The 27,574-nt window shown below is 41.1% G+C and overlaps 1 protein-coding gene across 10 annotated transcripts; it reads left to right on the top strand.

The window, feature by feature from the left end:
* The first annotated feature begins 715 nt into the window (after positions 1–715).
* Positions 716–27,485, top strand: prrc2b (proline-rich coiled-coil 2B). 10 transcript variants are annotated; one of them, XM_044174995.1, is made up of 34 exons: positions 716–930; positions 5,221–5,398; positions 5,508–5,682; positions 6,160–6,262; positions 6,979–7,042; positions 7,232–7,375; positions 7,506–7,819; positions 7,984–8,108; positions 8,220–8,383; positions 8,812–8,893; positions 8,998–9,166; positions 10,542–10,887; positions 10,997–11,187; positions 11,984–12,185; positions 12,288–12,495; positions 12,684–14,723; positions 15,041–15,204; positions 15,486–15,601; positions 15,703–15,844; positions 16,354–16,430; positions 17,344–17,631; positions 17,829–17,930; positions 18,106–18,298; positions 18,388–18,485; positions 18,569–18,696; positions 18,852–19,092; positions 19,298–19,465; positions 19,652–19,731; positions 19,896–19,977; positions 20,396–20,605; positions 21,191–24,521; positions 26,159–26,297; positions 26,399–26,503; positions 27,089–27,485. In XM_044174995.1, the coding sequence occupies exons 2-31, from the start codon at positions 5,284–5,286 to the stop codon at positions 21,356–21,358; spliced, it is 6,699 nt and encodes a 2,232-aa protein (XP_044030930.1). In that variant the 5' UTR covers positions 716–930; positions 5,221–5,283; the 3' UTR covers positions 21,359–24,521; positions 26,159–26,297; positions 26,399–26,503; positions 27,089–27,485. The 10 variants fall into 10 exon arrangements, with proteins under 10 accessions (XP_044030930.1, XP_044030931.1, XP_044030933.1 ...); XM_044174996.1 differs by having other exon boundaries at positions 5,505–5,682; positions 15,044–15,204; XM_044174998.1 differs by having other exon boundaries at positions 5,505–5,682; positions 19,661–19,731.
* Positions 27,486–27,574: the final 89 nt, after the last annotated feature.

Genomic DNA, 27,574 nt, shown 5'->3' with positions numbered 1-27,574 from the left:
AAACCAGAAAATATTTTCTACATAAAATATGATCCAGATCAGAGTCCTGGTCGAGCCAGCTGTAAATTGATATATACACTCAGATGTCAAACAACCAATTGGTGAAAAGTTTCTGTCAAATTTTATAAATTATTTAATGCCTAAATTATTTTTAATATTATTTTGGTGCATTTAATGGCATATTAATTTATTTATTGAGTCATTCATTTATTTTTGGCAGTTCTGGTCCTCCATAAGTGCCTTGCATGGTAGCTTGCTGCCATTATTATCATCAACCGGTAAACCCACTTTGTACTTCACACTTATTTTATTTTATTTTATACTTATACCCACTTGGTACTTAATTTATTTTCTGACCTGTATTATAGTGTATTATATTTTTTTTTGCTTAGTACTTCTATTCCTGTGTGCACTGACGTGATGCTGTAGCAAGAGAGTTTTCCCTCGGGGATCAATAAAGTATTTCTGATTCTGATTCTGATCAGCATGTGTTTGTGTGAATGGATAAATGCCGCCTACAGTCCTTTAGATAAAAGTGCCATATAAATGCAGTCTATTATAAATGCATCCAGATATATATGTTAAAAGAACAGTGAATGTATTTCAAGGCGAAAGGATATATTCCATTCTTAAAAGACTAATGAACATTGCTCAACAATAAATAGGGCGTTTCTGTAAGTGCTGAAATCAACCAGCAGAGGCGCTCGTTGTGTTTCCTTGCAAACGTTGTTTGGTGACGTATGACGCTCTCAGCCGAGCCCACACAGCCCTGTTCATTTTCAGGCCGGGTAGGACCCCAGCAACAACACTGCGATCGGTTCAACCTATGAAGATTGGGCTTTACAATCGCCATCCATCCTTTGATTAGACAACATTTTGTGGAAATATATCACTGTCACTGCTCAGAAAATACACTAAGTCGTTGAATCGGTGAGTTATGGATGTGGATGATTGTGTCAAATCTCCAGTATTGCTTGTCTTCTCCGCTGCCTAGTTTTATTGTTGCTTTGTTCTGTGCAGCAGCCATTTTTAATCGCCTTGTCCTACATTCCAGTCCCTGTCGTCTGACCGTTCTGAAAACTATGAAAGGTTGAAAATGTTAGCATGGGTATGAGTGTATTATAGAGATTTCCACGAAAAACAGTGTATTTTATAATATCTATCTTAAATGAAAATGCAGTGAAAACCCCCGGCCTGTCAAGGTTTTTTTTTGGAACACTAACAGTTAGACTGGAAGTTAAACGGGATTGCCGTTTCGCTAGTTTTCGAACAAGCTGCGACTGTCGAAGCTAGCTAATGCTAAGTAAGAGCAATTGGATGTGTTTTGTTATTTCTGAGTGCTAGCTTGAATAAACAGAAAAGCAGTCATTTTCCCGCATCTTCACAGTCAAAGATGTGGTAATAATAATGATATACAGTTCTACAAGCCAGTCTGGCCACTTATACTTGATGTTTACATAGCCATTTTTCTTTAGCCAACAGCTAGCTTTATTTTATTAGTGATGGCTAGCAAGTTACACCTGGGTCCTTCCTGACGTTTGTGTTGTTACGTTACAATTTAAGATAATGTTGGGTAGCCTTTATAATCTGCTAAATTGTCCAATACCACTTTTTGGTTTGATCTTACTAGTTGAAATAGATTGTGTTTTTGTTTTCGTGCAGCGAACTGGCTGGTGTCAGTTTCATGTGCTGGGATTAGCATTAGCTTTCAATGAGGTAACGACACCTACAACTAACGTTAGAGAGGTCAAACGTTATTCTGCGGTCGGAAAAAATGTTATGATTCTAACTAGTATATTCCTTTTTAGTGCTTATGTTATTTTCTTTTGGCTGTCTAATGTAAATAACGTTTAAAATGTAGTTAAAGTCAACAAATGGATAACGTTAACTGTTACAGCGTTAGCTTCGATATCTAACATTAACCTACCGCTACCTAAATTTGTACGTTGTTTTGATGGTTCTTGTTGAAATTCTAGGTTTTTTTTCTGAGATTAAAACGGGAGGAAATTGCCTGGCATTAACTATTTTAATATTAACTAAATCGACCTTGATGGACGTATAACGTTATTTGTCTTTACAAGTCTCGGTAAAGCGCCTATGCGGAGCTTTAACCGAGCGGCCTCCTATACGTTAGGGATTGTCTGGTATTCGGCTCAAATGACTATTTATTTGCACGGGTTTGTGTATTAAATATTCAAAACGTCAGTTGTGGGCTGTTGTGGCGTAGCTAACGTTATATAAACAAAAAAAGAAGAAAATATAGCCCACATTATAAATGCCTTGTGTCTCCTGGTGTCAAACTCTCATCTCGTCACATATATTGTTTTGGTACTTGTATTAAGCAATCACTTCGAAATGTGAGCGCAAGTAGTCATCATGAAAATATTCAACCTTAAGAACGCGTGTGACCGTATATCACCACATTAAACTAGAAAAAACATGCTGAGGTGTGCACTTCATCTGATTTAATTGTCTTTCAAAACCATTTCATTGAAGATAAATTGAAATAGATTTGATTGCTTATTGATAACAACATGGTAGATCTTGTGTCAATAATATTAGTACTAGTAAATGTTTGCTGCCTTCACTTGACTATTGTGTCAGATTTAAGTGTAGATAAAGCTAACAAACAAATTAGAAAATCCCTCCTAATTTGAAATGTCACCCAGGCCTGAAAAAAAAATCTGGGTTTCCTTTTAACTTCAAATCAGAGCTCATTTGGTAAAATTAATTGCCTTTTTATATTTCTATTTACAGTGTCTTGCATAATTGTTTATTCATATGTTTTTGTGTACTTCTGTAGTTAGTGTTGTTAGAAATTAATGTAGTATTTGCTCCATTACATGGTGAATGTTGGCATATTCCTTTTTGGTATCACATAGTGTTGGAGCTAACAATTTCATGTAATTCAAATATGTAACTTCATGATTTTGTCAGATATGAACTATGGATAAGCACATGGCATATAGAAGCGTAACCTGGTGCTTTGAGAACATGGTTCTTTTCTTACTAAAACACACGTGCAAGTCAAAGGCATTTCTGTAGCTCAGCAGTAAGGGAAGAATAGATGGAAATGGAGTTTCAACCAGGAAAGAGAAGGGATTCTTGGCATGGCAACAACATGACGCTTATTTCCTGCCAACAAGAACTTGGTCAGATAATATACTTAATTTTGGTTTGAATAAATTGTTAAACATGTGAGATGATTATTCATTTAAAAGGGACAGTTCTATGAAATCACATAAAAACATTTACCCCTTACCCTTAGTGGTATCTAGCCATACAGATAGTTGCAGTCAAGGTTTTGAGATATCTGTAGCTGAGAGTCGGTGACACTGTGCCAAATTAATTTTGTTGTGTTCAAAGCATAGAACAAATATAATTGAAAAACTCAGAAGCGGTATACTAGAAAAAAAATTCCCGGTTACTCAAGGTAATCCACATACCTGAACTGTTTTCATTGTGAACTATTTCCTATCAAACATACAGACAAGTGAAAAAATGATATGGATGCTCTGTTTGATGTCCAGTTTCACTGGTTTTAGTTAAACAGTGAACAGAGTCATTTTATCTTGTTCAAACTTACTTGCATATCTTTCTAATGGACATATGGAGGGTAGCATGCATTGGTTTTGATCATAGCAACTCAGTGTTGTTGATGTATTTGTACAAAATACCAGTAATCCTACAAAAGAAACTATGCCTCTTACATGTAGACAAGTTGGACGTATTGGTGTCTCTGCCTTCGGGTCAGGATATGGAATAAACAAAAACTGAAGTTGAAGTGAAGTTCCCCAGCAGATATAAACATGGAGCAAATCACATTTTTTCCATTTAATATCCAATGTGCATTTAAGGAGTGACAACAATTCCCACTTAAAATTTTTTGCCGTGATAGCGCAAGTGGTTTTCCGTACAACTGTGATGTTGCTGAGGTCGCAGTGGAAATGCTTATGATCACTGTGTGGCCAAGGGCCCTGACATACGGAAGAACTAGCACTGATAAAAGGGCGACTGATGCATCACCTCACACTGGCTCGCGTCTTTTGTTAAGAGTTGCACATGAACACATTGCAAAAACTATACACAGCGGCACCCATCTGACAGCCAACATGCAATGTACATTCTGCACCTGTGTGAGGTCATAACTAGTCAGTCTGTGTTTTTAATTTTTATGAAACATCACAGAGTGACAGTCAGAACAAACTATTCAACCATATCTACATCACTGTAAATCTGATTGAACAGTCACTTCATATGCCATCATATGCTGATTTAAAAGTTGGATCTGGCATTATAAAGATTTGCTTTGCACTGGCATTTTCAGATTGTACTTTGCTGCGGAAGAAGAAAAAACTGAATGGGGTTCGGCTGAAAAGAAATTAAGAAAGCTCTCTCTAATCCACTGCACCACTACAGATTCATGCTTAGTGGCCACTGCTAACTATACTGTACCCATCAGTGCTACACGCCGAGCACAAACTATGGCCGATGGTCGGCCACATATGCTAAACAGTGGTTAATTTTAGCTGTTGAGCTTCAATTTCGCTTGTTGCAATGACAGATTTTATCAGCCGTAGCTAATTCATATTAAGCGGTCAGTTAACCCAAATTTTAAAAAATATCTCATAGTTGCCACACAGATATTTTCAGTTTTATGAACCTTTGGTCTTGAGCTCTGAAAGCAATGCTTCCATCTCAGAACAATGGAGGCCAGTAGAATTTTTTTTGTGGTGCACAAAACCTTGAAAATTACATTTGACAAAACTAAACAGCAGTGTGTCACTCCAGAAACAATGTCCTGGCTTTTCGGATTAATTCACAAACCTAGCTGTTAACAGTTTTCTTTGGTAATATTTCTGTGGTAGACAGTAGTAACTGAAATATGAGGTGTGCAAAATAAGTAGGCTATACATCTTGTTTCAGTACGATAAAACCATTTAACCAATATTGCTGATCAAATCTTTTGTTCTGTATGAAAACTTTACAAAAATGCTGTTTACAGATCTTAATTTAACCTTGGTGAATTTTAGGGTCAGTATTGAAATATATTATATATTATGACAAGAATCTAAAATAAATTCATTATTGACAAAATCTAGATAATACCCAACCTCACAAGGTAAAAAGTAGATGAACTGAACATACTCCACCCCTAATATTTTCTTTACAGTGAGTCTGTACTTAAGATGGAAATTTCTTCTCCTCTTCTCTCTGTAGAATCAGAAGGCACTGGGAAGAGGCGCAAAGAAAAATTTCCATACTCGATGACATTACATCGCAATGTCCGATCGTTTGGGGCAAATAACCAAGTCCAAGGATGGGAAAAGCAAGTATTCCTCACTCAGCCTATTTGACAAGTACAAGGGAAAATCAATAGAAACTCAGAAAAACACAGGTATGGTTAAAAAAATATTCTCTCCTCAGTTACCTCTGTTACCCTGTGTCAACTCCTTTGTTAATCTCCCTCTCCTTGCTTTATCTACCTGTGTTTTCTCTCCCAGTAGTTCCACGACATGGCTTGCAGAGTCTTGGCAAAGTGGCCGCAGCCCGGCGCATGCCCCCACCTGCTCACCTGCCGAGCTTGAAGTCCGAAAACAAAGGAAACGATCCCAACGTGATTATTGTGCCTAAAGACGGTACAGGATGGGCAAACAAGCAGGAACAACCCGATCAAAAGAGGTAAGGGGAGAAAAGTTAACACACTGTAAAGTACCCTCTCATTTAATCATTATATCAAAGTTCAGGTAAATAAACTGCTACGAGTAATTTTTAAAAAAATATTTATCATATATATTTTTTTTATGCATTACAGTGGTATTCTGACAGCCTTTCTAGTTTGTGGTTTTCAAGCATTGAAAGAAAACAAGTTAACTACACTGGGTGCAATGGAGAGCTGCGTTCTAAGAGAACGACATCAACTTTAAACAAATGTTTTTATCCTTTTTCAGAGTGTAGTATCAGGAAAAAGTAAAATAAGGCTTTGTAATAGTCAGCTGATGTTGCAAAACTGTTACCTAATGATTATTGATAGTTGTTGTATTTACACCTACTCAGAGGTCCAGTCTTCTGTGCTCTTGTCTTGTATCAAGTCATAGTACTTGTGCCCTCTTTTACTAAATGTCACAAAACTAACAGTTTTTTTTTCCTCATTTGTAGTTCTATTGCATCAACACCACAGCTGCCGGAGTTGCAGCCGCAGCTGGCTTTACAGAAATCTGTCTCCAATCTTCAGAAGCCCTCACCGGTAGCCAACCAGGAGGTCTGTATGTGTAGCTATGGTTATGCTCAACCTGGGACATTTTATTCCTGATTTTTACCACCATAAAAATTGTGTTTTCAGTCTCTTAGTTGATCTTTGAGAATCTAATTAATACACAACTGTAAATCTAGTGCAGATTTCATTTATTATATCCAAAAAGTCAAGAAAAAATGCCCCTTCTGGGCAAGAAAACTCACACTGCAGTCTTTAAATAAATGTGACTGAACAATTCTCATACAATCTTAGCTTTAATAATCCATTTGGTACTTTTCGGCAAGTATCACACATTCTCAGTGTGTCCCAGTTTAATACTCTCGCTTGTATTAACAATCTCAGTTTGAGAGCAGCACTCTTTAGCAAACAAAGCTCTCTGCCAGGTGGGCACCCATTTTTTTCTTGGAAGATACAGAGAGGATGATACCCAGTACTCTTTTCTATTGTAGTGTCTGAGTGTTTCAGTGTAGCTAACACAGAGGGAAGGTCAAGATGAAGTTGGCAGCTGACATTTTAACCACCTTCTTTCCTAACTTTGTAATTAACACACATTATTTTCATTATTTTAAAAGCTGCAGCATCTTTATTTAACATGCCTAAGTGTAACTGTTAATACTAAAGGAAAGTATGCATATGCAGACTCAGGAAAAAAGACTCATTGTATGTCAGAGAAACCTAATGCAGCTATTAGACTGTGACCTTAGTTTTCTTAATTTCCACAGAACACAAACCCAGGTGGACCAAAGCAATGGGCCCAGCTAAATGGAAAGGCAGTAGAGCAAGATGGTGAGTAGGCCGATTTATCTATAATTGAGAGTGAGGTGTGTTTAAAATCAATTGACATGCGAGTGGTGAATGGTATGCTGTCCAGATTGTGACTCCTACATGTCTTTGCCAATTAGTACAATACTCTTGTGTTTGTACAAGTCAGACAAACATCTTTCTTTATGACTCTTCTTTCAATGGCAACATCAGGTTCAAGGGCCTCAAACCGACTTCAGCCCTTCTCTCACGAGGAATTTCCCACGCTGAAAGCAGCTGGAGAACAGGACAGGGCTGGCAAGGAAAGAAGCGGCTTCGATCCGTCGTATGGGCCCGGACCAAGCCTCCGCCCCCAGAGTAAGTCTCAACTCTCAGGAACTGGCTGGCAGTCTCATAGATAAGCTAATTTCTGCTGGAAAGCAGGTTATTAAATTAAAGATTTTTGACTTCATTGCTATTTCTGAAATCTCCCTCTCCCCACTTCAAGATGTGACGAGCTGGAGGGAAGGTGGTGGCAGGAACCTTCAACCCTCGTCCCTGACCCTCGGCCTGCCAGCAGATCCTGAGGGTAAGCTCACTGCCCTAGCTGAGACTGGCACCCCTCCAGCCTCATCTCACCCCTCCTCTGCCAATGGCACAACCTCTTCTAGTGTAGTGACAGCTCAGTCACCAGTCCTTGACCCTAAGGAGCCTTCCCTACGACCCGCACAGCCTGTCCGCAGAACAACCGTCCCTACTGCCCTGCAGTACCAGCTTCACCACACTTCGACTGCTGTCTACCATGACATGTTACCTGCATTTGTAAGTACCACACGAGTCGTATGACTCCTTCAAGCCATTGTTTGTAAGAATTTTGTGAACTTGTACACAATCAGCTGTTGGATATAGCTGGAAACAGCTCAAATCCTTTTGGTGGCTCATTGTATTTCTCCAATGAACACATTGTTTCATTCTGCTGTTTTCAGATGTGCTCTAAAGAGACACGTGAAGTCCCAGGTACAGACAATGTTCCTACGACCATTGCAGCCCCAGCCCGATTTGACAGCAAACCCACTTTTAGACAGAGCTATGCCAAACCTGAACTTGTCAAGTAAGTACATTCACAATCTGAGAGCATTTATCCATTCATTAAGCAGTTTGACCAAGAGGTTTGTGACATCTGACAATTGCTAATTTGTTTTTTTACCATGTCTGATTGCAGCGGTGATGTGAAAAGAGAGAACCGCTTTGTCCGTGCTCCACCGCGACTCTCTACTCAGCCCATCCGCAGACCTGGTGACAGACCGCTACGCCCAGCTATCATTAATCCAGAGGACCTGAAGGATCTGGATGAGCTTGACAATGAATTTGAGGATGGATGGGCTGGTCAGTATTTCTTAGACTCGTTTATCTGCCTCCAGCCCCTCTTATAGTGAGGCCAAATAAATGATTGTTGTCGACCGTGTGATGTTAGTTTGTCTACATTTAAGTTTCTTCTTCAGCTTCTGAATATTCACTACCGCCATAGTTTGCGTGTTAAGTATTGCTGAATTACTCATCATATGCCAGCATATTATTACCATTCACTGTTCTGATTCCACTAATAAGGCTTCAACTTCTGTGACGTATAGGTAAAGCAAGCTTGTTTATCTCAATCACTGGCTATATGAATGTAATGGGGCTCTTCTCCCACATTTTTTATTCTAGTTAACCAGCTGAGAGCATGCAGATTGGATGCCAATGCCTGTTCCCAATGATTTGCTATACATCCCATCCCACAGCCCTGCTGACTGTTGGTTTGTTGTTTTTTTCAGGACTCCATGAGGAAGTTGATTATAGTGAGAAGCTCAAGTTCAGTGATGACGAGGAAGAACACTCTGATAAAAACAAGATGTGGTAAGATCTCTTTCCTCATAGCTCAATATTGCTCTAAATAAGCTCACAATCTTGTTTGTTTTTGTTTTTTTGTCATCATTTAAAGGTTATCTGTTACTTTTTAGGACTGAATGGGAGAGGGAGAGAGAGAACCAGCGTGACTGCCAATCCTCCCTAAGTTCAGGTGAGGTGTCTTGCCCCCAGGAGGGCCCTGAGGAGAGTTATTCCTACCAACATCACCCCCACGAGCCTCCCAGGAAAACCAATGGCAGATATCTCTCTACGGACACCCTGGTAACTACACACTATGCTGTGTTTTTCCACTGTCACCCTCCCCTTTTGAGATTACTTATCTCAGATTAACTCATTATGTTGTTATCCACAGTTAAAACACATCTCGTTCTTTAATCCCTCTGTGACTGTGGAGGAAAGGGAAACACTACAGAGCATATGAATAGCAGTGCGCCTTCACACACCCTCGAGTGAGACTGTCATTATGAATTGGGATAGATGACCTTGCAGTAACCATAGAGATATGTGTCTTTAGTACTTTTTACTTGCCAAGCAAAAGGCTTGTGAAAAGGATGTGACAGACATAATGGAAAAACAGATTATGCCTGTGTTTTGGCCAGTTTCAATGTGAAAATCTGCCAGACAAATTCCCTAAAATAAACTACAAGTAGAGTTGCACATTAAGGCCTAAATATTTAATATTTTCTTTCACTAAACAAGTCTTTGAGGATTTTAAGTTCTCAATGTGAGTGGGTATCCTTAAGGCCTAGTGGTCTAAGGTGCATACTATGTAACCGTTATTTCCCGAGTTTTAATCTGACCATAATTGCTTGTCATCCTTCCTCCCTTTTTCCCCATGTTTCAGTTATTTAGTATTGCGACATCTTATAAACAATTTTTCCTGAAAGGTTAACAGGAATTGAACTATCAGGATACATTTTCAAAGAAATGGACACAGGTTTGTTTTGTTACCTATAAATGAATGTCAGTGCTGGGGATAAACAGATGGCCAAATCCAACCATCCACACTTTCAAAATCAATAAATCCTTTTGGTCACTTAAATAAAAAATAAATTATTTCTTAAAGGTCCAGTATGTATTTAGGAGGAGCTATTGGCAGAAATGGAATATAATATTTATAAGTATGCTTTAATTAGGTTATAATCACCTGAAAATAAGAATCGTTGTGTTTTCGTTACCTTTTAGAATAAGCCGTTTTTATCTACATAGGGAGTAGGTCCCCTTCCACGGAGGTCTACACTAGCTCAGAACAGACAAACCAAACACTGGCTCTAGATATGGCCGTTTGCGTTTTTTCATGAGTTTCTTATCCACCGTAGTTTCTCCTACACACTTGGAAGGGGGGGGTGGTGATGTGCAATTTCACTGTTGCTATTAAAGTCTACACACTGGACCCTTAATTAAAACCTTTTCTTAAAGGACACATATATATATATATATATATATATATATATATATATATATATATATATATATTTTTTTTTTTTTTTTTTTTTTTTTTTTTTTTTTTTACATACTGTTGACAATGTTTAATTGGTCAAACAGATTAGCTTAGTCCACTGTGTTTTCAAGAAGGGAACCCACGCTACATAAAGCAGTGGCCCTCCTCCTTAAACGGCCTCTCTTCCATCTCTAGGCCCAGCAGAAAAACCAAGGTGAGCCACTGGCTGACCAGGAAGATCACCAGCGCCAGGCTCATACTCAGGCTCCAGCTAGAGCAAAGTATGTGTCACCTGAGCTGTCAGAGGCTGTTGAGAGGGCCCGCAGACGCAGGGAGGAGGAAGAGAGGCGTGCCCGTGAGGAACGACTTGCTGCCTGTGCTGAAAAACTCAAAAAGCTGGATGAGAAGTTTGGGAAGACTGAGAGGCAGACATCCAGGACAGAGGAGAGCCAGAAAGAGGGAGAGTGCAAAGAAGTTCCACTGTCTCCAAACAGGGAACCGAGTAAAGGCCACCATGAGAACTGGCAGTACAGCACAAAAGGTAAAAAACTGCAACTAGACTAGTACATTTAGGCCTACATATTACATATAAAATATAAAGATTATTCTCTACTCTATCTGAGCATGATTTATGATCAAATGATTTCCAGATGGAAGTGAGTGTCCCCCAGACAACTCTCCTGGCCATAGTTACCGTGAGGAACCTGTCTTCTCTAACTACCGTGGCAGCGAGGATGATGGCCAGGAGCCCTCCTCCCCTTCAGGAGACTACAGTGGACGTCATCCCTCCAAACCCATCCCACCCCGCTTTCAAAAGCAGCCACAGCACCACCAGCAGCAGGTGAGCGCCAGCTGATGCCCCTTCTAACCCATCAAGTCCTAATCCTAGACTAATGCGTCAATGTATTAGTGACTGCTTTGTGAGAAGAGGGCTTTCAAGAGTTCACAGAAGCAGGGAATTTTAACCTATTTGTCTTTGATTGGATTGTCCATTGTAAATTCTTGTAAGGGGTTTTTGGAGCTGATCTCGATTGGTTATCTCATGTAAGAACAATAGAAAATGCAATCTATAGAGGGTGGATTCGTGCATTTTGCAATGTTTTCCCACATTTCAGTTCACCTCCTTATTCATTTTATACTTTTCCTACTATGACAAGTCACAATGTCTGTTGTGAAAAAAAGCCTATTGCCTAGTTGGTCATTTTCTCCTTCACAGAGAACAGCTGCTGTAATAATGACCATGGCAGGGTCATGCATGAGGAGTGAAACATGGAAGTTTACATTAGCGTATATTTTCTTTATATTAATCTTGCATTTTTAGTCTATAATGTAAGCAGTTTAATTCCTTGCCGAGAGCAGATTTAACATCTTCTGTGTTCAATGGTGAATGTGGAATTAAAGGAGAGGCTCACATTTTTTCAAGACTCTCCGTATAACTCACATGCCCATATGTACATTGAAACAGAGGGAATTTTATACTAAGAAGACTAACATTGGAAGATATCCTCTTGACTTGGCTAACTCTGAAGTCTCATATTAGCTTCAGCTGAACTTGAGAAATAATTTTTACGCAGAACAAGGACTGTGGATTTTGTCCACCATCTCTTACAAGTGTATTTGTTGCATACATTCTACAGGAACCAGTATACAAGATGCAGCACTGGCAGCAGTCAGGTCACCCAGCGCAGTCTGGCTCAAGCCACGCCCAGCGTGGCTACTATCCTCCACATGTCCTCGGGTTTGATCCCCGCTGGATGATGATGCCGCCTTTCATGGATCCCCGCATGGCCCAAGGACGATCTCCTGTGGACTATTACCCCGGTGCTGTCCACTCTTCAGGTGAGCACTAACCCAAGAAAAAGAGTGCATAACTTTTTGTATTTGAAACCAGACCATTTTCTATCATGGAAATTTGGGATTTTGAACACTGATTGTTTTCAGCAGGAATGATGAAACCCATCATGCATCAAGACCACTTGAACAGTCCTGGTTCCGATGAGGGGTGTCATCCCAACCTGCACCAGGAGAGAAGAACCCCTTCGACTGAGCCTTACCCTATGTGGAACCAAGATGGCTACCCCTTGCGCAGCTTCACTCCACCTTACCAGAGACAGCATGAAAGCTCAGACAGTGGCCAGCCAGATGACAGGTCAGTTGTTGTGTTTAAAAATATTAGAGCCTGTGAATTTTGCAGTTCTTAAATTAAAGCATTCTCTTGTATTTTGATTAAAATCACTAGAACCTGCCTCACAAAGCAGCATTACCGAGTAAACCCCTGCTTAGAGAAAAATGCCTCTCGTGATGGGACTTTTTTTTGTATCTTCTTTTTTTCCACAGAAGTGATATGGCCTGCTCCCAACAGGACTCGTATGAAGAGAGGGCCAATGAGTGCTTGACCCACCCCCAAGATGATCCCCCCCATCATGCTTACCAGAGCCGAGGCCCAGACAGAGAACACCAACACCATGACCAAGGCTTGCTGATCACTGCTCAAAACCACTCCCAGAATCATGCCGATAGTGATTACCCAAAACAAGACTCTAGAGACAAGCATCTGAAAGATGGCCCTGAATCTCATGATGAGACCTTTGATGGCTCCAAAGACAATTGGAAAAGAGATGGAGGCCAGAAACAAGATGGAGGACTCAACAATGCTCAGGGCCATTGGTCAGAACCCAGTTCCAGTTCCAGTAGTAGTGTCAGCCAGCCATCTGAGACCAGTGGGCGCACCTTGACTCGCAGAACTGGGCCCATCAAGAAACCAGTTCTCAAGGCTCTCAAAGTGGAAGACAAGGAGAATGAGAAGCCTAAACCTGAGCCTGAGGAGAAGCCTGTCCCTTACCGCCTGGAGAAAGAAGTCCTTACTAATGTTTATGACTTGAAGAAAGATAACCAGCCTGCCAGCAACAGACGTTCAGCCTCACCTGTTGTTGAGAAACAGCCCGAAGAGAGGCAGCGTCAGTCACCAGCTCCCACCAAAATAGACAGACCTCTGAGCACCCACAGTGATGACTCTCCCAAGGAGAGCACCTGGGACAGTGGCAAGAGCCAGTCACCTAGAGATAGCCAGGAAAACCAGGCACCTCGGCGCAATAACTGGATCTTCATTGATGAAGAACAGGCTTTTGGTGCAGTCAGGGGAACAGGTAGAGGCCGCAGTCGAGGCTTTAGGGAATTTAGCTCTAGAGGTGGAACCCGTGGGGGCAGAGGTGGAGACAATCTTCGAGGGGCTTATAACAACAGTAACAACGGCAGTGGCACTCAGCGGACAGGCAGAGGCCGAGCACCCCCTAGGGACCTTGTCAAGGTTGAGGAGTTCCAGAGGGGTAAGCCCCGGAGGCGAAATGTCAGTGAGACCTTGAGTGAAGCCTCTGAGTATGAGGAACTCCCCAAGAGGCGCCGCCAGAAGGGATCTGAAAATGGAGAAAGTTACACAGAGTCTGGAGAAGTTCGTAAAGCTGATAGAGACTCTTGGAGATCCAACAAGGTGTACACAGATGACCAGACAGCCACAGATTCCAGAGAAAAGACTAAGGCCAGCAGGGGCTTTGGAGGTCGCATGCTGCCTCCCAGACTGAACACCACTGGAAGTTACATTCGAAGCTTTGGAGGATCCAGGGACATTTCTACATGGAGGGGCCGTGGGCCCCAGTTTAGTAGCAGTGGTGGCTCAATGCAAGAAAATGGTTATGGTCCTGGAGCAGAGACTACTTATTCCCGCAGACCCCCTGCTGAACGTGAAACTCTCAAGTACACCCCTAAATTCACTGGCTCCTTCATGGAAAATGGCACTGAGGAGCGTGAAGGAGAATACTGCTTTGACAATGATAACCCTGACAGGCAGATGTTAAGGAGACGGCGTCCACCCCGTCAAGACAAGCCTCCACGCTTCCGTCGTCTACGACAAGAACGTGAACCTGGCTCAAACCAGTGGACAAGTGATGAGTACATAAATGGAGACTTTGCAAACCCCTGGCCTGGTCGCCCCAAAGGCAATGGGGAAGACAACTGGCCCAGTGGCCACTACTCTAGTGGACGTTCTGGCCAGCATGGTCAGGCAGAGGAATGGGAGACTGGATCAGACAACAGTGACTTTGGTGACTGGAGAGAGAAGCGAGGTGGAAGTGGAGGCACGGCTACGCAGGTACATGGCGATATTCCCTCAGACTCTGGCCATAGTGAACCAGGCTCTGGTGAGAAAAGGGAACTTTGCAAAAGAAGCTTCTCCAGCCAGAGACCATTGGTGGAACGGCAGAACAGGAAAGGAGAGCCGTCACTGCTAGAAGTGAGCAAGATGGCGCGCACACCTGATAATCTCCCCAACTCCTCCTCTAACAGGGGTGACAGTTGGCAGAATGGAGGGACTTCTTGTAAGAGGTGAGGTGACTTAGGCACTGTAGATTTTCCACAGCATCCCCCTTGAGCCTGAATTTTAAGTCATCCTCTTTCTTTTTCTTCTTAGTCCACATGTCATCTGTAGCCTTTGCTGAATGTGATTGGCCAACTGAAAAATATGTTTTAGATATGTTTTTAACTGATAAATTGACAACTGTCCAAAATAAGACTTAAATTGCCACAAGATTCTCAGAAGTTTTGGATATTTTGCCACGGTTTAAATTTTTTAATGTTGATGTTTTAGCAGTGCTCAGAATACCCAATTAAAAACCCCCTTGTCTCCCCTTTCCTGTTTTCAGCAGGGGCCCAGAGGACTCAGGCCCAGTCTACAGCATAGAGCAGCCAGAGGAGAGGGAGCCCAGTGAGCCCTCTGGGAAGAAATTAGACAAAGAGCTGAAGCAAGTACCTGTCAAGACCGACATAGCTGAACCTCTGTCCCAGTATGAGCTCAGCAGCTACCCACGTGAGTCCAATTTTTTTAATTTATCTTTGTTTTACAATTCTAAAGGTGAACTATTGCCCATCTACATTGAAAAAGAATCGCTGGCCAATTGGTGCTGCTACATTTCTACATTTTTAGGGTAAATACTGATTGCTGATCTCATTTAAGCTAAAACACCTGATGATGATGCATGTTACCGTACCAAATCACAAAATCTGAAACAGAAATACAGATAATGTTCAGTACTGCACTTCGTACCTATCTACAGATAGTTTTGTGTTGACCACATGCCTGTTTTGTAGTTGAGGGGGACGCAGGGGGACCAGTTTCAAATCCAGATGGATACCAGGATGCCTTGTCTAAAAAGCAAAGACGCCCACAGGAAGATGATAGAAGGAGGAAGGAACAAGGAGCTGCTGTAAGTTAACATGTGCACAATCCAGATGCTCAGTAATCATGCCAAGCATCAACAAAAAGTGTGTATTTTGTTAAGCTTTTTGTCATTGTTGACTGTATTAGGTGCTAGTGAAGAACAGGACTATCACATCCAAGATACCACCACGCTTTGCCAAAAAGCAGGGAAGCATAAGCCTTGAACAACCTGAGGAAGCGCTTTCTTCTAACAACCTGGGAACTGAAATCTGGGAGACCAACAGCTCAGGTAATAGGCCCAACTTTGTGTCAATGCTTTGTTCTAGATGCTTTTGTTGGTGCTATAAAGCACCATATATGCCATACCATATATGCTATAAAGCAGTAACCTTAGAGACACATTATAGTAACTTGAAATTGTACAGCATATTTGCTGCACATAGCAGAATATTGCTTTGTAATATTACTTGGCAGGATTGCTCAAATATTAAACAAAGACAAAGTTTATGATGATATTTCTTAACCATTTATTTATTTTTAGGGACGTAACTGTTTGTGGTAGACTTAGTGTAAACTCTTTAAATAGTTTCAGACATTAAAGCAGCCAGAAACAAGGTATTATTTAAATGTGCATTCCTAGAAAGTTTCAGTTTTTGTATAAGCATCAACATTTTTATGTTTTTCAAGGCAGAAATATGATACATTTTTCAATTATATAGATGGTTTTAGGCCTTTTTTTGTGAATGAAATTGCATTCTTCACCAGTTTTCACTAATGGCATTAATTTATGTTTTCTAGCTCTTTCAGTACAGTCTTCAGGGGGAGACTCGTGGACTAAACAGGTGTCTTACACTGGGAGCGAGCCAAACTCTGAGGTAGCACAATGCATTTGCTTGTTGGAACCTACACTACATATATTCTGTGTCTGCATTGTTTGACTGCAGTTAAAAAAATATTTCTTAATCCTTAATTTAACATTGTTCTTTTCTGCCTTATTATTGACAAATAAAACTAGAAGAGTGCAGATCTCCGCCAGGCCTGGTATCACCAAATGGCATATGGCACACGGCAATGTCTTAAGTCATTTTGCATGTTATCACAACCATCGTAGAAAAGGTTTCAGTCGTAGTCATCTGGACACTGTTTTCAGAATCAAGACGTTTCGGCTCCCATCCGGAAGTCATTCTCAATTGTGAAAAAATTAGACGGGAACTGGAAATTTAAGCTACTCTGAGTTACATAAGCCCTGCCCTCAGGAGGGAATCTGCCTGAGTATCTGTTAATAGCTAGTTTCACCTGAAACTGACCTAATAGTTTCAAGAAGGCCCAGTAAACAGTAATCAGGCCTATTGTTCTCTGGCTGCATCTACTTCATCACTGTTAAGTGCCTGATTAGCATGTGATAGGCGTGACCAAGGTGATAATACACTCTGATAGACTTTGGGCAGATTAAATCTCAGACCACCATTTCTGTTCAAAGTCTATCAGAGTGGTTCGACTGGTTAAGAGAGTAGTCAGCAGACAATGGCGATATAAAACAGAGCAATCAATAAAATAGGTTTTTCAAAAATTGTGAATCGCCACAACCATGGGAGGTCCTTGAGCATAGTCATAAATGTGCACAAAAAATGTTAGGCTAATGGGTCCAGTAATATGCGAGATTAGCTGCAGACAGATACACTCACGCAACCACGTACAATCCCCTCCAGGTTTATGCCTGGTGGAGATAATTAGCTGATAAGGTATCGGATTACTTGATAAACAGTGTATTTTCTTCTTGTTGGCCAGGACTCTGATGCTGGCCCGGAGCAGAGTAAAGAACAGCACAAGCCAGGTCCCATTGGAAATGAACGCTCCCTAAAGCACCGCAAGGGCTCAGAAGTTGTTGATCGGCTGGAAGGTGGCCCCATCACACCAGTCAATGGTGTGGACCTCCATGTGGACACTGTGCTGCCTGTGCCTCCTATTGAGTTTGGTGTCAGTGCCAAAGACTCTGATTTCAGCCTACCACCGGGCTCCACTCCAGTGCCTGTGTCCAATCCTGTCAACAAACTTCAGGACGCACTTACCACCAATGTGAGTGATTTTATTTGTACTTTTGTGGTGTCTTGTAAATAAAAAAAACTAGTGATAATCCAAATGCATCAAAGAATGGTGTGACAGTCACTGCCGAAATCAGTAATAGAATGCTTTTTTGTCTTTTTCTTGCTTTAAAAACAAGAGATATTGACTTGCAACTGATTGATCCTGAACTTTTGTTTGCTTTTAAACAGACGGCTCTCAATCAGAGCATCCCCATGCTGCGTTCCAACCACCTACAACCTGGCATTAACCTCAACCCCATCTCCTTCCCCAGTGCTGACCTCACTCTCAAGGTATTTGAATTACAATCCCATGGACACAGACCTTTATCTTTTCATATATTTAACAAGTAAGGAATAACAAGTGTCCCTTTCCTATATGGGTAAAAATAAAGTTGGTACATAAAGACAAAACTGACTGTGTTTTGTCAAACATGCATTTCAACTTTTACTGTTTATTTTTCTTTAGATGGAATCTGCACGCAAGGCGTGGGAGAACTCCCAGTCCCTCCCTGAGCAGGGCTCTCCTGGCGGAGGTGCTTCAGGTGCTCAGCCTCCCTGCAGTGTTGGCTCGTCCAGTGGTGTCAGCTACAGTTCTTTTGGAGGAGTTTCTATGCCTCCGATGCCTGTGGCATCAGTGGCACCTTCCATGTCCATGCAAGGTAAAACTACATTTCATTTTCTCTGTTTGATGAGTGCGTAATCTTTAAGGAGAAACTTAAAAGCCTGTTGTTTCCTGTCCCTTCTGTAGGTAATCATATTCCCCCACTGTATCTGGATGGTCATGTCTTTCCTAGCCAGCCACGCCTCGTACCTCCCACCATGACCCAGCAGCAGACCTACCAACAGGTAGAGAAATAACCACACACGCACAGACAGCCTTGGTTTTGTATCAGCAGAATTGTCATTATTACATTTGTTCATCCATTCAGGCGGCCGCAGCCCAGCAGATTCCCATCTCTTTACATACATCTCTTCAGGCTCAGGCTCAGCTGGGGCTTCGGGGAGGTCTACCCGTCTCTCAGTCCCAAGAGATGTTCAACTCTATTCCTCCCTTCAGGTACTGCTACCAATTTTTCATGGAATTTCCACTGGTCCCACGAATTAACTTCACTTTAGTCATATTATCTGTTTCACGTATGTGGCACCACTGTGTAGTTTAATATGTTTTCCTTTCACTCAGTCTGCTGCCCTGCTTTGTCTTCCTCCTTTCAGGTCCCAGGTTTACATGCACCCCAACCTGTCACAGCCCAGCCCCATGGTGCTGTCGGGCGGAGCCCCTCTCAAGGGGCCCTACTCAGCTTTCCCTGGCATGCAACCCTCAGACATGGTCAAGACACAGTCAGGCTCACACTATCAGCCTATGAATGGCAGCCAGCAGTTAGTCTATGACAGCCAGATGAACCAGGGGCCTGGTATAGGTTCTTCCCAGCTAATGGACTCTCAGCTCATCCAGGTTAGTGGATTGCTGAAGCTCAGTTTCACAACAGCTCAAGATACTGTATTCCTCTTGATGCTTGTCAGATTTCAGAGGGAATTATTAAATTGCCTATAGCATTCATGTTAGCCCAGCAAGTATAAGCCTTCATAGCATAATCAGACTACCATTGGACTGTTGCCTTAAATGAAAATGTTTACAATAAAATCCTTGTTTTCCCCAGGTGACCATGCCCCTACCTGGCTCTCAGCTGCGTTATGGCTCCGCTCAGCAACATCTCATCCTCCCACAGTCCATCCAGCTGCAGCAGGGACAGAACCTGTCAGTTGGTGCCCCACGCCGAATGCTGCCACCTGGCTCCCAGCCTGCTGTCATGACTGGCAGCCGAGAGGTGTGACTTACTGATCTTATGTTGCTCATCCAAAAACTATTCTGTTCAGATATTAGTGCAATAATGGAAGTTAAAATGTTATCCCACAACAAACAGTGTAGACATATCCATTTAATGCTGCATATCTTGTATCTATAAATAAGCAGTCCACAATTGTTTGTGTGTTGACTATTGCCCTGTTTTCAGGGCTCACAGATGGAAATGAAAGGCTTCCAGTTCTCTGAGAAGCCCAGTCATTCCCCAGGCATATCTGGAGGGTCCTACAGGTGAGTGGAAATGAGCATGTGCACATAATAGAAGTTAACTGTCTAGAACCCTCCATATGCAGCTTTGCTCTGTCAACAAGTGAGATACGGTGTATCACAAATGCACATTTTAGGAAATGGATTGCAAAACTATCTTTGTTTTCTCTCTCCCCTCTCCTCTTCAGGCCTGGGTCTGCCAGCCCCAGTGGGAAACCCTCTGGTCCTGGGGGGCCTGTAGGCCCTCTGCCTCCACATTTTACTCAACAGGTATTCATTTTTCAAATATGTCTTGATGTGTTTACTTTAAAGGTTAATCAGGGGATTTTTATTTGTTGGCCAATGGGAGAGGTTAAGTCTAAGGCTGCTTGGTGTGTTTGCTAAAGTGTGAAAGCGTTCTCACATCTCATATCTCAAAATGATAGCCCAGGGTTCACTTTTAAGAATTAAAATTGAATAACATGATTGGTTAAACGCATCCACATTAGCATCACCTGACAGTATCTACAGTTGAAGTACAGTAAACAAAACTATATTTTTTAACACTGATAGGAATGCAATTGAAGAAACAAACCTGACTGGACCAAGTCTGAAAATGCCCTTAGAAATTCAGTATTGGCATGCTAATTATTTGTGTTTTTCATTTATTTCCCACCCCCTCATCTACTCTCCCCTCCATGACCAACAGGTGCCACCTGCTCAGGGCAGCATGGTGATGCACATGCGGCCCCCCACCACTGGCCCTTTCCCCAACCCCATCCAGAGACCAGTCATGCAGGTCAACAAGCCTGTCATCATTCGTTCCCCCCCTTACCCCAATCCTGGCCGTGACCCTCCCCACTCCACCCCTCCCTCCGCCCCAGAGCCCCATATCAAAGGGCCAGAGGATGGCATGAAGGTGAGCCACCCACTGTAAATATAGGTAATTCAATTTAATCTATTTTCTTTTTCTCTATTTGCATTGTTTTATGTGTTTTTTAATGTGTGCCTTTGACTTTAAGTGTACAGTTATAGTTATCATATCTGAGAGGTCTTGTCTAAAATATTCATTGGAGCATGATTCTTTTCCACATGGTAACAGCAATGACTTGTGTATTTCTAAATATAGTCAAATATGAATAAAGCTTCACACATTTTTCAGACGGGTCAGAGATCATTATTTCTGTAGAGTTTGTGGTGTTTATGGCACATCAGAAGTAGAAGTATGGTGTTATGGATAGCTGAGAATCTTTCCTGCCTCATGACACTGTTGTTAATAAAACTTAACCAACATAGTAAACAATAACTCATTGCCAACTTTAAAAAAAAAAATTAACTTGGTCTCCAGAGTCTCTGACAATTTTAACAGTTACTTAGCCAAATTGAGAAAATCGTCAAAAGTGTAGCTATTTTATTTTTTTTTACCTGACAGTGTTGGTGCATAAATGTATGGTTTGCCGGGTGCTGATGTAGGTCATAGTAACTCTGCCTTTTCTTTGTGCAGAATAAAACCATGCGAGACGTGCACAAGGCAGTGGGTGAGGGCAAGACAACATCTGGGGGTATTACCAGCAAACTCCAGGAGCCCCTACCCTCCACAGGGCAAGCCAAACCAGCACGCACTGGAGCCATCAAACCCCAGGCTGTCAAAGTAGAGGAGGGCAAGGCATAACAATGGACCTTAAAATCCTCATCACCACCCAGCCTGCCAACACAAGCCCCTTGACAAATGTCTGAACCTTCTAAGACCCACCTTATCCCAAGGCACCAAGGCAAGGGGCAGACATCATAATGAATTACTCCTCTTGAACTGTCAGAACTGGGCACTATTATTTCACACCACATATAGATATATATAAATATATATATAAATATATACATAGACACAGTCTTTTAAGCAGATCTCAAGGTCCTTGTTAATTTATTATTAGTCACTTTTAAGGGGAGATTGGTCAAGAGAGGGTATTTCTGTTTTTTTTTTTTTTTGTATTTCTCTCCAAGGTGGGGAAAAGGAAAGTGGCCAATTCAGACAGATGGTTAATTTTTCATACCATTTTGCCAAACTGTATTTACTCCCTGTTTATGGACTGTAGCCCTTAAGACCAGGCAGACACTTAATAAAACTCATTATGAGTCTGTTAAATATTTTTAAACAAATTTGAAATGCAGTGGGGCACTTTTTTGTCATTTTTGCTGGTAAATAAAATGTTAGTCATCATCACCCATTCCTCCTCTTGGTAAAGGACTTCTTTTATTAACCCAGAAATCCTCCAATTTGTGGACATAATTGCATGTCAATATGGCAGAAGTCAAGTGTATCACCCTAGGAATGCATCTTCTGGGGTACTTCACCCAGCCCATGAACTGTGTCAAAACTGCTTAGATTGGTAGAAAATATTTCTTTTCTTAAAACTCTGTTCTTTCCTTTTACATTCTGTCGCTTGCTCTCTTCTGTATGTAAATTGAAACATAAAGGTGGACATTTTACCAAAATCATGTTGCTTCCATGGGAACTTCACTGGCATTAATACAGCGTGTGCATGTGATGTGCTGAACGTGTGTAAACTTGCAGGACTCCTACCTAGAACCTAGCAACATTTCACAAAGACTGTACCTGAACTCAGCATTCATAGTGCTGCCATCGACTGTGTGGATTTTTGATCAACCAAGCTGACAGCAATTTTTCTGGCTCTTTGTGAAGTTATGTGGGGGGGCTGCATTCACAATTTCTGTAAAGGAACCCCCAAAATAGCCGATTGAAAATGTTTGCTTTCTTATCGCTTTGTTTGGGTTGTAATTAATCAAATTGTCTGTTAATGAACATGTGATGTAATTGATGATTTTTATGTCCCTCAGCCTGGGGCTTTTTGCTTTTTTCCTTTAAGGCCCTTGAAAGACTTTCCTCTCTATTTCCGTTAAAATCCCACTTAACATTACAGTGGGGATTCGCAAAGAAACAGACTCATCACCATTTGATTATTCAGCATCTGGTCTCTGAGGTGGCACTAGCAATAAATGCAGCCTAACTATAATCACAATCAGGGTCCAAATAACTATTTTTTTCTGTTAGAAGCTAATGATCACAAACGAGGGGCGTTAAGCATTGCTTGTTGAATTAAAATCTTTGCTTAAGCTTTTTTTGTGAGCACTGCAGTTCCAGTGGACTACGAAGGACTTTTAAAGTGTTTGTTCTATTTGAAAATGTGAAGCTGTTGGAATCATCATTTATTTTGTTTTTTTTGTAATGGACACTCATTTTGAAACTCACAATGCCAATGTCATAACTGGTTAAATGTTAGTGCTTACCATAACGCTCCATGACACTACAAAATGTTACAATTTATCTTTATGACAGTGTTTCACTGGTATATATGTATATGCATACTTAACTGTACAGTCAAGCCTTGTCGGGGGAGGCTTAAACCCACATTTCATTTTAGATTTTGTGGCACTATAATGGATTTAACGTTGAAAAGGTCACTGTGTTCTCAGACTGGACTTTCACTTGATAGGTTTATCGGGCTTGGAGTGTTTCTGCCTCTTATCCCTTACTGCAAAAGATCTTGATGCTTCTCATCATTGCACCTGCACCAAAATGTTGCCCTGACCTTTTTTTTTTGTACTTTTAAGATGCATATTTCATTTTGTCAGAGGACCAGTGCTTTCTACAGCTGATCCAGCATTCTATTTATCCTACCTGATCTTTATCATCCTTTCAGATATTTGGGTCATTACTCTCCCTTGTTTAAAAAAAAAAAAAAAAGAGCTTATTGAAAGAAAAGAAATAAAGCAGTTGTGATTTCTTAAATGTACTGTTGATTCTGTATTCTCACTTTGTCATATTAAAATCATGCATCGAATTCTTGTGAAAGCAGAAATTATGGGGAAATGATTTTAGGCTGTGTCCAGCACAATTTCTGAAAAACACTGATCGTTCATATGTTGTGTTTTTAGCATGTCACACATAACGCTCAAGACAACTCATGTTTGTGCAGTTTAAAGGGTCTTTTCGACCTGGCTGTACTGTTCATCCTTGTCCAGCAAGCTCTCCTTTGGGACTTGTCCAGTTAGGTATTGTACTAATTTGAAGTCAGAGCCAACACCCTGCTTCTAGACCAGTGGTTCCCAGCCTGGGGGCCAGGACCCCCCCCCCCCGTAAATGAGTTGATAAATGATAAATCTTAGATAAATCTAAGGGGTCCCAAGAAGATTAAAGGGATATGCAAGGAAAATTAGGACAAAATTATGCTTTCTTTTCTTGTAATGCTAGAACCTTCACATATTCAGGCCTCTAAAAATCCCCCATATGAAACGCTCTGGGAGGGGTAAAATGAATCTTCGGTTTAACTCCTAATAAGTCATGTCTTCACTAAGAACATGACCTGTAATGAGGGGTAGTCACAATTCAAAAAGGTTGGGAAAGCACTGTTCTAGACATAGAAACAGCGCCTAAACTTCAGCAAAGCATTTTGAATGATTTAAGAAAGAATGATCCAGCACTCCTAGATTGACTTGCAATATGGAGTTTATTATAATATAAAGTTTGGTTTTTGTTACCTTTTAAACAGACGTGATAATTCTCCAGTTGAGTCACTATTCATATAATAACAATTACCGTAATACCACGATAATAATACACCTGTAAAAAGCAGGATACGTGACGTCAGAAGTGTCAAATTCCAGAGATTTTTGCAGGACAAAGAAGCTTGTCCGGACGAAGAACGTTTTCCCTATGTGACTGCGGAGTGAAGAAGTCGCGTAACGTTTTTTCACCCAAGGATTTGTTGGCGTTTTACCTCCGAGCATTTTGAGTGTTTCTACGTCAGATAAACAAGGTAACTTGACTTCTGTTTTTAACTTTTTGTCGCCCCCGCCCCCGGACAGACAAGTTGGCCCGTGGATGCGAATAACGTTTAACGTTTCAAATCCGTTAACCGCTAACGACTTTGACGTCGTTCTAAAAGTCACTGGTACGTTTTTCTTCTTTAGTTTTTTGTGTAAATATTGTAAACTGAGAGTAACGTTATACGACCATGATGTGCTGTTAGCTAAAAACATCTGGGTCCGCCTCCCTGTAAGCCCTGCATACAAGCGATGTACGCTAGCAATACAGTTCTTCCCAAAGTTTAACGTTAATACTCGAAAAATCGAATATGGTAGCGTTAGTTCAGTTAGATGAATGGGGTCAAAGTAAAATGTCGCTCCTGAGAGGAAAACGTGTCAGCCATCTTACCTGGATCGGGCTACCTCTTGTTTGTAACTTAAAACTGATTTATTAAAATCGACTAGCGACCAGTTATAACGTATTACTTCATTACCGTGATGTTAGTCGATAATCGACAGGAAAGTAATCGTCGACTATTTTGATAATCGATTAGTCGTTTAAGTCATTTATCAAGCAAAAACAACCAGCATTCACTTGTGTAAAAGTAGTGGGGATGCTGTTTTTCTCTGTTTTATAGCATTGTAAAAATGTGGGTTTTGTTCTGTTGGTCAAACAAAATGTGAAGGTGTCACCACAAATTCTTCATTATCTTCTGACATTTTATGCACTACACAATTAGTTGATTAATTGAGAAAACAATTGACAGATTATTTGAAAATGAAAATAGCTGTTAGTTGAGTTTTACTGTTTGCGAAGCTCTCTGAAGATTTGACACTTGTATTCTGTTTTTGTTACCATGTTACTAAACAACATTGTGAGGTCCTAACCTAAAACTGATTGGGCCATGTTTGTCATCACCAGAATCCCAGAATGCATCTAGTAGGGCTAAAAGTTTATATTCCCATGTAGCCTTCTGATGCTGATCAGACCAAGATTGATAGTGATGCAGAAAAGCTGTGATTAGGCTATTTAATGTTTACCCGAGTTATTATTTACTTTACAGCCTGCATTGTTTCTCTAAATCAGATTTAAGCTAAAAGAGAAATACTGAGTTAAACGTTACGTCTTGATTTTACAGTGTTGCTGTTCTCATCCAGTTGCAGGTAATATTGAGTTGCTGGCAAAACCTTAATTTGCTTTAAAATCCTGAGAAACATTTACAGTCACAAAAGATTGCTGCAGGTTTGTTCCCCTGCAGGAAATTTGTTCCAAAGATAATGTTTGTGGAAAGAGAGCTGTGTCTCCCTCTGGTTGTTGTACTTTGTGGTCAGCGAAGAAATGCTTGAATTCTCTACAAGTAAACATTTAACATTATGTTGAGCTCAAAGGAATCCATCTCTAAAGTGTGCCCACTAAATGGAAAAATGTTTACTTGGAGTATCTGGATTTTGTTTAAAAATACATTTAAACTATGATTGGAGTCACTAGTTAAACACAAATGGCTGCCTTCACGGTAGGTGATTGTAATAAAGCAACTCATTTACATCACAAAATTTTCTTGGATGCTAATACAGTATAATAGGCCTCATGTCACAAGCCAGCATGTTTCAGTTTTCTTTAAATAACAGGTGTGTTTCTGTGACCCAGGATGGCTACCAAGGGTGGTGTCAGGCCTGATGAAGGCCTGATGATGATGCAGGAGCTTGACGACCGGCTGAAAGAGCAGACTGACAAACTGGAGCATGTTCGCCTTGCTGCCGTTGAACTGAAGGACAACTTGTCTGGGGTACATTAGGCAGGCAATAATCCCCACCTTAAATAAAAACTGTTTAATCAAAACTCATTTTCCTTGAGCTGTCTTCTGTTTTGACATTATTTCTAATACAGAGCAACAGTGATCTAACCCAGTCTATCGCTGACCATCTGGAATGGTTGAATCACTTGACAGAGCGAGTGGAGACTCTTCACATGAACACAACTGTTTTTGTTCAGGTGAGAGAGAAATGGATAGAGTTTCTAATGGGATCTGGGTAATGTGTATTCAAAAGTTGGCAGTAAGTGTCAACAGAAAGATATTAGACATGATTCCTAACACCAACAATTGTGTTTTACAAAAAGATTTAGGAACAGGTTTCTGTTTGTGGGCAGCGGCTGGATTAACCCGCAAAGGGGCCCCCCCTCGGTGCTCCCCACACACACTTTCCTCCAAAACACTGTTTGATGAATAAAAAATAAGAAATCCTGACACCATAGAGATTCTGGCTGAGAACGACCTGTGCATGGCTTCTGGGAACTAGCACTACAGGAGCATAGTACAGATATAATTTACATTGTGTAGTTGATTGCTGAATTATTATCTGTGTGAGAATCTGAAATTAACTAGAGTCGTCCAACAGCATTCTGATTGTGCAATGAGTTCATTTAGCTAGCTGCTTTGTTTGGATCATCATCATTTTTGAAAGTTAGAAAATTAATTAATTCTCATTTTCTCTTTGAGACTGTTTCTGGGACTTGGAAACACATCAGAGTGTACGGTGCATTCATCTCTTCACTCATTTCTGCTTCATCTGGTTCCAGATGAATCCCAAGCCTCGTGCGTGGGCAGGGAAACAGGGTTCCAAACATGGCTACCGCTTGGGACGCTTCCACCAGGCTGAGGACGCCCAGTCGGAGTTTGGCTGGTCTCCCATCCGCACACGACGAAACAGTGATGCTGCCTCTGAAATGTCTTGTAACTGGTGACCTGGTAGACTGTGGACAATCAACTGAGGTCGCAATTTAATGCAACATATTGTACAGCTCACATCCACCAAATTGATGATTGAAAAACAAACTTTTCACATTTGTTAATGGTACATTTGTATTCATTATGATGCTAAATTTTACATGTAGTGTAATACTTAACATGTTTATATGTCCTGTATTGTTGTGTCATTGAACATGCTAGATTTTGAAATAAATTCATTGCTGTCCAGTTCTGTCAGTATGTCCATGTATTTGTCCATGCCTACCTTTGTGTAAAGTTAGAGAAATTCTCTTATTTTTTCTATACTATTGGTGCAC

Source organism: Siniperca chuatsi, linkage group LG18, assembly GCF_020085105.1.
Source record: "Siniperca chuatsi isolate FFG_IHB_CAS linkage group LG18, ASM2008510v1, whole genome shotgun sequence".
NCBI classification, from domain to species: domain Eukaryota; kingdom Metazoa; phylum Chordata; class Actinopteri; order Centrarchiformes; family Sinipercidae; genus Siniperca; species Siniperca chuatsi.
This window is presented reverse-complemented; position numbering and strand designations above follow the sequence as displayed.